General features: G+C 37.1%; 1 protein-coding gene across 1 annotated transcript; it reads right to left on the bottom strand.

The window, feature by feature from the left end:
• Positions 1 to 8,021: 8,021 nt before the first annotated feature.
• Positions 8,022 to 11,020, bottom strand: LOC145008247 (Tetratricopeptide repeat (TPR)-like superfamily protein). Its single transcript, XM_078966875.1, has 2 exons — positions 10,812 to 11,020; positions 8,022 to 10,192 (listed from the first exon to the last, which is right to left on the bottom strand). The coding sequence occupies exon 2, from the start codon at positions 10,061 to 10,063 to the stop codon at positions 8,315 to 8,317; it is 1,749 nt and encodes a 582-aa protein (XP_078823001.1). The 5' UTR covers positions 10,064 to 10,192; positions 10,812 to 11,020; the 3' UTR covers positions 8,022 to 8,314.
• Positions 11,021 to 11,417: the final 397 nt, after the last annotated feature.

The raw sequence follows: 11,417 nt of genomic DNA, 5'->3' as shown, positions 1-11,417 counted from the left end.
TGAACATACCAAGTCATCTCTCTTTTCATGCACGACCACCAATAACTCAATCTCTTATCCCGATACATCTTGGTGGCCCCCAGATGAATAGAAAAAAGAGACTTATAAGCCTCCTCCAACACACTCTGTATGACCCCAACAGACACAGGAACCCATACCCAACCACAATGGGTTAACAAGCCACAAATGTCCGACACAAATTTGGTAATCTCGTCCCTGATCCTCTTAATATTCAAATTCTCCACTCGAACACCCTCAGACTAAGCATCCCTAATCAAACCCACAAGTAGAGAATCCATAAATGTCCTCATACATGCCACCTCAATAGAAGGTCCATCCGACTTGCGGCTCAGGGCATCTGCCACCACGTTCGCTTTACCCGGATGCTAAAGGATCTCACAGTCATAATCCTTGACCACGTCCAGCCACCCGTGCTGCCTCATGTTCAGGTTCGAGTGATCCATAATATGTTGCAAACTCTTGTGATCTGTGTAGATAGTACAGTGGACCCCATAAAGATAATGCCTCCAAATCTTGAGAGCGGAAACCACTGCTCCCAACTCAAGATCACATGTGGGGTATCTCGTCTCATGCGACTTCAGATTCCATGAAGCATAAGCTATCACTCGTCCTCTCTGCATGAGGATTTCTCCAAGTTTTGAAACTATTCAAAACTTTTCATTTCATAACTTATGAGTTAATAGTTCATAAAAATGAAGACTCTTCCTTTTTATGTAACTTAGTGTTTTAAATGGACATTAAAAGAAAGTGACATTTGGTTATCTATAACTTGAGGACAAATTATGGATCCCATTAAACACATAGTTGATCAAGAATTAATCATTAAACAATTTAGCAAGTAATTCCTATGATCTAACAATAACTCATAAGAACATGAATATTCATATCAAAACTTTAAGAATCATATGAACACATATAAACATGGAATTTTGATATTAGCCATTGTAAATGGATTAGCATAACCATTACACAATCTAAAACAAGTTTTAAAACACCAAAATAATTTAGGGTAATGTTTCTAGTCCATTTCTAGCAGCAACAGTCGAAAAACTGCAGGCAGAGCCTCCTACTCGTCGAGTGCAATAACCTACTCGTCGAGTAGGATGAATTTTGCCTTGGATTCGTCGAGTCCCCCCATCGACTCAACGAGTCCACTGTCCAGACAACAAGTTTTTCAGCTTTTTCAACAAGTTTGCATCAAATATCAAGAAAACAAGCCTAGGCTCTGATAGCACTGATGGGTTTGTAGCATTCTAACACTCATATGGTGTACATGCAACCCTAGAAACCTTGGATATATGTTTTACTATGATAAATGCAAATTTTATTTTCCAAGGTTCATAACCTATCTAGCATACATCGGGAACTTTTAAACATAAAAGCTAGTAAGAGATACATACCTTTTGTTGCTGGAATTCCTTTGAGAACCTTGTGAACCTAGCACCCCAAATGGGATGCCTTAAATGCTTCAGACAACACCAAATACACTTGGAATAACTGAAATAGAAATGCAACACACTTAGAAATTGGCTATGCCCTCTTGTTTCTTCATAGTGGCCAATTTTGGTAGCTAACATATCATTTTTATAGTGTGTTACAAGTAGGGTTACACCATGTAAACCACTTCAAACTCCAAGCTCCATCAAAAGATCACGAAAAACTCACTTTTCAAGCTCACACACACACAAAAAGGGAGAGAATGCATGAATTAGGGTTTCTCTGGACAAAGGGGCAGACAAATAGGCCATCCAAAGGCCATAAGGTCTTTAAATAGGGTGCAACACCCTAAAAATTAAGGTTTCATAAACATCCGCCAACTTGTTGAGTTTTCCTCAACAACTCGTTGAGTTGGTCCAAAAACATGTGCGACCCAAGAGCTTTCAACACGTCGAGTTGAGGCTATCAACTTGACACGTTCAAAAGGGAAATTTGTCTTTTAAATCATAAATCTCATACATAGGAGTCGGGATGTTACATGATTCTTCCTTTTGTATTTTCGGTTTTCTTAGGGTAGATGTAATAATAAGAAACCATAGATCCATAGGTTGCATGTACACTTAGGTATATCGTTGTTGTTTCGATTTTTCCTCTACCTAGTTCAAAGTGTATTTAATATTGTTTATAATAGAGATTTATAAATTTGTATATTAATCCCTCATGTTTTATTAATTGTTATATTGCATCCTTGCAATTAATTGAAATTAATAATAGAGAACTAAATTTAAAGTGTTCTAAATTTACCCCTTATATATATGTAAGCTCTATATCTATTGCATGTATAAGAGCATTACAATATGCGTCATCGCATATTTTAAATATTGATATTGTCAGTCTTACAATGACTAGCCTCAACCATTCTGATATAGGGGTTTAAGGAGGTCTCTATGATTCTTAACTAGGTCGGTTTTTAATATGCTTCGTGCTTACCACCCTCACCGTCCTATTGCATTTGAGAATGGACTTACCGAAAGGGTTTGATAGTGATAATGGTCAATCTGAAAGTATTCTAAGTACAAGTATAAAACAAAATCCCGTTTTATTAATTAAAAGTGAATCTGATGTTATCCATAAAAATTACACATATTCTTTATAACTTGTTGATGGAGCTCGTGTTGTTAACCGACATGTTAATTTGAGAGTATAAGCAGAGAATGATGTGTGACTCGCGAATCTCTAGCGTAACTTAAGTCGGGAACCACACAATTTTGTATGGGTGATTCACCAGCTGTTCAATGATTCGCCACATCCCCATCATTGAATTTGAGATAAACATAATCCGAGATTAACATGTCATTTATAGTTAATGAATCTCAAAGATCTATGAATTTTGTAGTGATCAAAATTGCCAAATAGTTTTGTCTACCTAAATAACTTTGTGATATGTTTATGGCATCCCTTTACATGTCATGAAGCCAAATATGGATCCTATCCTTAATCTAATAATTTGATTTAGGGTAATTATTTATTAAGGAATTTATACATCAAACTAATTGGAATCTTATTTGCAGAAGTTGATCCCCATCAACAACAACAATAATCCTCCTCTTCATCCTCATCCTCGAACTCAAAACGCAAGCTTCTCTCTAATGTCAGTTCTAAATTGGGAATGAATCAATGTGGATGGATCCAACTCTCTTGATTGGATCGGGACCTTGAGATTAATGTTGAGATATGAGAACAAAGAGTATGTTCTCAATGATGATTTTACCAAACTTGGAGAGAATGCTACCCCAGATGAAGTTACTGCCTAAAACAAGAATTACGATGAATCGACCAAAGTGACTTGCCTTATGTTAGAGACCATGGCTTCTAGTCTCTAGAAGAACTTTGAAAATTAGGGCGCTTATGACATAAACCATCAGCTCGAGGATATGTTCCAAGAGCAAGCTAAGCAAGAGCGATTCGAGATCGTTAAGTCCCTCATGGCATGTAAAAAACAAGTGGGAGCTTCTATGTGTGCTCACATTCAAAAGATGAAGTCGTACATAGACAGACTTGGGAATGTAGGTGTCGAGTTGCCAAAGGAGTTGACCATTGACATGGTCTTGAACTCGCTTAGTAGTTCATATTCGCAGTTTATCATGAACTTTGATATGAGCAACCTTGATAAGACCTTGATGGAGTTGCATGTCATGCTCAAGATAGTTGAGGCGAGCATGAAGAAACCTAACAATAACTTCAACCCTAATGCTCCAGTCTTGGCCATTGATCGTGGTTCTGCTAAAAGGAAAAGGGTTTCTCATCCCAAAGGAAAGGGAAGGGGCAAGGTCGACAGTTTGACCAAGGCCCTAAGAGAAAAGATTCAAGCTTAAATAACTCCTTCTGCTGATACAAGTGAGGCCATTTGTTATTATTTCCAGTCAAAGGGACATTAGAAGCGTAGTTTCCCTTAATACCTGGAGGACCTTAAGAAGGGAAAAGTCAAGGTGACTGGAACCTCAGGTATGTTTATGATAGAACTCCATAGCACATTTACTTCTAACTCTTGGATTTTTGATACATAATGTGGTACTCACATTTTCTCTAATATGCAGGACTAAGACAAAGTAGGAAGTTGAGGCATGGTGAGCTCAACCTGATCATGGGAAACAGATACAGGTCAGTTGTTATAAGGATTGGGAACTATGAGCTCATGCTTGGTGGTGGTGTTTATCTTAGTTTATTAAATTGTTGCTTTTCGCCTGATATGGCATGAAACATTTATTTCTTTTCATGCAATTTATAAGGATGGTTGTCAATTTTTATTTGATAATGATAATGGTGACATTTTGGTTTATAAGAATGGTTGTTTTATTTTGAAAGCTAGTTCTTGTAAAGGTGTGTATAAAAGTGTTGTTTATGTTGGTGAAATTGATAAAATATTATTGAAAGTTGGTTCATCTAATGGTGATTTATATAAATCTTGTTTGTGGCATTTTCGACTTGGCCATATAAACAAGAAGCACATCACCAAGCTCCAATCGGATGGGATCTTGGAATCATTTTACCTCAAATCAGATGATATATGTGAATTTTGCTTACTTGGCAAGATGACAAAGGCGCCATTCACAGGTCAATATGAAAGAGGCAAGGATTTTTTGGATCTCATCCACACAGATGCTTGTGGACCATTCAAATCCGCCACAAGACATGGAGAAAGATACATCGTGACTTTTAATGACGATTTTAGCAGAAATGGATATATTTATCTAATCAAGTAAAAGTCAGAAACCTTTGCGGTGTTCAAAAAGTTTCAAAACGAAGTAGAGAACCAATTGAGCAGAAAGATCAAGATGTTCCGATCCAATAGGGGTGGAGAATATTTAAATCTTGAATTCTACAATCATCTTAAGAATTGTAGAATAGTTTCACAATTGTCTCCTCCCAGAACACCATAGTTGAATGGTGTGGATGAAAGAAGAAATCGAATGCTATTAGATATGGTTCGATCTATGATGAATCGAGCTACACTTTCAATATATTCTTGGGGGTATGCCTTAGAGACATCCACTCACATCCTAAACCGTATACCCACTAAGAAGGTTGCTAAAACACCCTTTAAGATGTGGAGTGGGACACGTCCTTCTCTAGCACATATAAAAGTTTGGGGTTGCGAGACTGTCATTCATCGCTACGCGAATGATAAGCTTGAGCCTAGATCAGAGAAGTGTTACTCAATTGGTTATCCACAAAAGTGTTTTGGATACTTTTTCTATAAGCCTTCTGAGAACAAGGTGTTTGTTGCTCAAAATGGATTCTTCCTCTAGAGGAAACTCATATCCAAAGAGGGCAGTTGGAGCTATATTGACTTAAAAGAGCTTCAAGAGTCAAGCAAATAAGAACCTTTAGTGGACACTAGCACTCAACCTAAGGTGCAACAACCTATTAAGGAACCTCAACATGAGGCAAAGCATCCTGTTAAACAGAATGATATATCTCCACCTCCCCTTCGCATATCTAATAAAGTTCATCTTCCTCGTAAGTTCTATGGTTTCCATGTGAACACAGAAGGATACGTATTGATATGTGATCGTACACTGGTTGATATGGATGAGTTATCCAACTATAAGGAAGCGATGGCAGGCCTTAAGGTTTCCAAGTGGAAGGAAAACATAGAGAGCGAGATTTAATCCATGTATGATAACCAAGTTTGGAATCTGGCTGATCCCACACCTGGCACCAAAATTGTTGGTGCAAGTTGATCTTCAAGAAGAAGACCGGAATGGATGGGAATGTGCACACGTTCAAGGCTAGGTTGGTTGCAAAGGGTTATACTCAAACTCAAGGGATTGATTATGAAGAAACCTTTTCACCAGTAGTCAAGATCAATTCTATTAGGATATTACTTTCCATAGCATCCTTTCATGATTATGAAGTATGGAAAATGGATGTGAAAACCGCTTTCCTTAACGGAAAACTTATAAATGAAGTCTATATGGCACAACTTGAGAGTTTCATAGATCCAAAATATCTAAATAGAGTGTGTAAGCTTGAAAGGTCCATATATGGACTAAAACAAGCGTCTAGCAGTTGGAACCTTTGCTTTCACGAAAAGGTCATAGAGTTTGAATTTTCAAGAAGTAAAGGTGAGTCCTATGTGTATATCAAATCTAGTGGGAGTATTGTAGTCTTCCTAGTGTTGTATGTGGATGACATACTCCTTATAGGAAATGATATCCCGACGTTGCAAGGTGTTAAGACATGGCTTGGGAGTTGTTTCGCTATGAAGGATCTAGGAGAAGCTGCATACATACTTGGTATAAAGATCTATAGAGATAGATCAAAATGTCTAATAGAACTGAGTTGGTGTACATACTTGGATAAGATCTTGAAGAGGTTCAAGATGCAAGACTCCAAGAAAGGTTTTCTACCTATGCATCATGGCATTAAATTGAGTAAAACTCAATGTCCTAGTTCTAGTGATGAACATGAAAAAATGAGTCGAGTTCCATATGCTTATGCTATAGGATCGATCATGTATGCCATGACATGCACTCGAACTGACGTCTCATTTGCTATGAGCATGGTGAGTCATTTTCAGGACAACCTAGGCAACAATCATTAGACAACAATAGAGAACATTCTGAGATACCTAAGAAGAACAAAGGATATGTTCTTGATATATGTGGGTAAAGATAAGTTGAGAGTTAAAGGTTATATAGATGCAAGTTTCCAAACTGATAGGGACAACTCATGTTCGTAGTCACTGGGTATTCTTGCTTAATAGAGGAACGGTCACTTGGAAGAGTTCCAAGCAGTCGACAGTGGTAGAATCTACGTGCGAGTCAGAGTATATATCGGCCAGTGAAGCTGCAAAAGAAACTACACGGTCAAAGAATTTCATTGATGAAACTAGTGTCCAAGATTACATTTTTATGACTTAAGAGGCTCCAAAACCTCTGAAAGGACAACTCAAATGGATTAGAGTAACCCCCGCTTTTAATACCAGGCTTATGGGACCAAAAGAACATAAAATCAACCCAAAACAAGATCTAAATATAACTTCACCAAGTTTAGAACTTTATACCTCCAAGTGGTGTCAAATGATGATTTGATCCTGGATCTAAGGTGCATTACTCCTCCAGGATGGTCTCTACTTCCTTCTTTCTTCTTCAAAGGCACAAAACACACACACACAGGCTCAAAAATGCCCACAAGGTAGATTAAGGTTTGCAAAAACATTTTGAGAGGATGGAGGCTGATGAAAGGAACAAGGTTTGAGAGTTAATGAAGAATAAATAGGGTTCAAACCCTAAATATTAGGGTTTGAGACTTCACCCTGTACGCCCTGCGTATGCAAACGTACGCCGAGCGTTACAGCGTACGTGGCTTCGCCCCACAACTCCAAAAGTGGTAATATTAGCCCCTCCCAGCCACAAATCTTACATTTTAAGGATTAAAATGTTATAAATCTCGATATACGGGTCAAAATTGAAAATACCTCAAAACAAGATGTTACACACATGTAATATAATAAATTTGAATTCGTTCCATATAATAAATTTGAATTCGTATTATACCGACACATGGCAAATGAAAACTGTTTTTTATTATGTAGGGTTAGATGAGTTAAAATAAAGACCAAAAATTCTTTAGAATACTGAAAAACACCTATCCAGTCTGTATATACTCGTTACATTAAGGGTAATTTGGTTGTTTTGGTGTTAGCTTTTTATAAACTATTTGAGTTAAATTATAATTGTTAATAAATAACATCACATGATGGGATACATATGTGTGAACTTCAACACCCATTACACCCACATATATATGGGTTTCATTTAAGAGGAACTCCAAATGAATGACACATAACATATAATAAATTTGGATTCATATTATACTGATACCTGGCAAATTTGGATTCATATTATATTGAAAATTTTCAATATTAGAGGGGGGTAAAGTGAAAAATCAAAATATAGTTGAAGTGAGAAATAAGCAAACTTAAGTGTATGCATTGAAAATTTTCAATATTAGAGGGGGGGTAAAGTGAAAAATCAAGATATATTTGAAGTGAGAAATAAGCAATAAGGCTCTCCAAAGAGTTACCACCCTTTTAAGTGACATCCTACCAACGAAATTGACCGTTTAGCTCCATTAACAAACATGACTCTTTCTATTAACTTGATCGGCTAACCTATTACAAAGTAAAAGGTTCGTGTTTTATTACATTAAGCCAGACTTGTTGGCTTAACCTATTAAGTAACTACGACCAGATTAAGTTAAAAACAAAAAACTATGTATACTTACCATTATCAGGATCAATCACTTAACCTATTAAACCCATTAAGTCAAAAAGAAATAACCCCTTAATTTATTCTTGTAGATGATCCATCCAACTACTCCCTGGTACCTTAATCGAACCCTTTTCATGTACACGTTTTCTCAATCTCTTAGCATCCTCCCACCTCCCAACACCCGCATAAATATTAGCAAGAAGCGAACCATACCCACTACTATCACTTTCCAACTCAAAGCAATGTTTGGCTGCAATTTCCCCCAACTCAACATTATTATGCATACTACATGCAAGAAGCAATGCACCCCAAACCCCAGAATGTGGCTCCATTGGCATGCCCTTAATCAACTCATATGCTTCCTCTAGCCTTCCTGCTCGACCTAAAATTTCAACCATGAGGCTGTAATGGTCAGGTGTAGGCACAAGCCCATACCTTTTCATGGAATTGAAGCATTTGTAACTCTCTTCAACATTACCAACATGACTTAATGCAGTTAGTATTCCTGAAAATGTAACTAAATTTGGACGGATTTTGGACTCAGTCATTTCATCGAACAGTTGGATGGCAATATGTTCCTTCCCGTTGTTCCCACAACCTAAAATCATGGCTGTGTATGAAATAATGTCTTTCTTGTGTAGCTCGCGGAATAGTTTTAAAGCTTTATCGATGGAACCATGTTTGGAGTATAAGTCGATTAATGCAGTACGTATGTGATCATCCATGGTGATGTCGATTTGTTTCATGTAAATGTCATGTATCCATGACCCAAAAGTGAAGTCTCCTAGTTGGGAACAAGCGGATATGACAGTGGATAATGTCATTTTGTCAGGTTGGATGTTTGGTTTTAGTTGAAGCATTTTGTCAAACAGTTGGAGTGCTTCTTTTGGTCGACTGTTTTTAGAGTAACAAGTGATCATGGCGTTATACAACAATTGATCTTTTTGAAACATATCATTGAATACTTCACGTGCGGATTCAATATCTCCACACTTTGAGTATCCTCCGATTATTGTGATACAAGAAATGGTGTTTCTTTGGGGCATTAAATTGTAGAAGTTTCTTGCCAAATCGATTTTATCAGACTCCACATAACCACTGAGCATGACATTCCATGAAGTTTGATTTCTCTCAGGCATTTCTTGGAATAAACGTAACGCCTTCTCCATATCTCTTGTTCTTGAATACCCAGAAATCATGGAATTCCAAGAGACAACATCCTTGTTTGGCATACCAGAAAAGAACTCTTCAGCTATTGATAAATTTCCCGATCTTATATACCCATCTATCATGGAATTCCAAGACACTACATTTCTTTCAAACATTTCATCGAACACCTTCTTTGCAGTCTCCATGTCATTAACACTTTTATAAAATCCAAGTAGAGAAGTCTCCACGTAAACATCCCCACAAAACCCATAACTATGGATTTGACCATGAATCATAATCCCGCCATTTCCATTACCAAGCCTTGCACATGCCTTCAAAGCAGATGCTACAGTAAATGTGGAAGGTAAGAGTCCTGATCTCTGTAGCGCCACGTATTGAGTAAAGGCTTCTTGAAACCCACCATGGTCGCAGAAATACCGAATAACAGAATTTGAAGAAGCCGCATCTGGTTGTTTTGAATGGTGAAGAATTAATCGAAGATAATGAGCAATACCTTGATTGTAATCGGATGGAGAGGTTATAAGATGGCGGATTACAAGTCCCTCAAGATGATTAAGGCCATGAACAAGTATTAATCCATGAAGTTGCTTCAATTGTTTGGATGTCAGAAAGCGCTTCAACAAAGTGGTTAGTTTTGGAACCACCTCACTGGCCATTCCATAAAGGGGTTGTTAATTTTGAGATCTCTTTAATGAGCATCCAAATTTATTGATATCTTCTACACTGCCAAATCACCGAATATATGACAGACAATATCAATGAAATAAAATCTTGATGCTCGAAATCTGCAAAACAAGATGATTTGAACGTTAAAAAATAAGTATATGTTAAATTAGTATTATAAGCACGCATGATACATGTTTTAAAGTTAAATCAGTACATATGTATGTATTTGTTACAGATGAACACAATGGCTCGATCTTCCAAGTATGCGCCTAAAAACATAAAGAACTGGATGATCATTTAGACGAGAAAGTTTACATACAGGAAACGATGCTCTTACCTTATTAGTAGGGAAGTTCTTTAATGTAGTTGGGACATTAAAGCTCAATCAAACAGATTCATCACATATTCAACTGATTCAACTCAAATTTAAGCTCAAATTCATTCAGCACTGATTTAATCTAAAATTCATCACATTGCAAACTCAAAACAGAAGGCAAAGTTTTCAGCACATTCCGGAAGTTTGCTTACTGAGAAAACAGATAGCAAAATAGATGGAGAAGGAGAACTGATTCATCAGTTTAACATCAATTAACTCACACATTCAACAGATTAACGCACACATTCAACAGATGGAATCGGAAGCTAAGAAGCCAAAAGAAATCGAAAAACATTAACCTGAAATGCACAAACTACAAACTCAGAAGTTTGTGTACTAAGATGGAAAATCGAAAACTGCACCTGATGCGACGTTTGTGTGGAATTGGAGTTGGAGAGTGGAGCGGAACTACGAAAGCCTGTCGAGCTGAAGACCAACTCACTTCAGTTCAGCAGTTCACCGGAGCCAAACGAAGGCGAGTGTCGACTGTCGTCACTGAAAGCTGCCTGAGACGAGTGAGACTTGAGAGCATGCGACGGAGAAGCGGAGAAGAAAAAAAATGCAAGTTTAATTTACTAATTTAGGATTTGGCCAGGTTTTGGTCTTTGGGACGACGTTTTAAAAACGCTTTTATCTCATTTGCCCTTTTTTCAGCATCTTTGGTCCTTGGTCCCTCAGTATTGCCCGTTTTTGCAATTATAGTCCCCAAAAGTTTATTTTTATAATTTTAGTCCTTATTTCCATGTTTCATAATTATATTGCTATTTCTAAGTAAAATGACTTTATAAGAACATGTTTCATTTATTAATTTGGTCGCCAATTATTGCTATTTTTGCAGTTTTGGTTCCAACAAGTCTCTTTTTTCAATTATGGTCCTTATTTTGATGTTTATAAATAATATGAGTAAATTACTGAAATAGTCTTTATGGTTTGGTCAAAATTACACGTTTGATCCGTAATTTTTATTT

Source organism: Lactuca saligna, chromosome 8, assembly GCF_052625555.1.
Source record: "Lactuca saligna cultivar CGN05327 chromosome 8, ASM5262555v1, whole genome shotgun sequence".
Lineage (NCBI taxonomy): Eukaryota > Viridiplantae > Streptophyta > Magnoliopsida > Asterales > Asteraceae > Lactuca > Lactuca saligna.
Note: the sequence above shows the minus strand (reverse complement) of the source record. Positions and strands in the feature narration are given on the sequence as shown.

Bases quoted from the DNA above. Each gene is read 5' to 3' on its own strand.
- LOC145008247 (XM_078966875.1), bottom strand. From the start codon at position 10,063: ATGGCCAGTGAGGTGGTTCCAAAACTAACCACTTTGTTGAAGCGCTTT.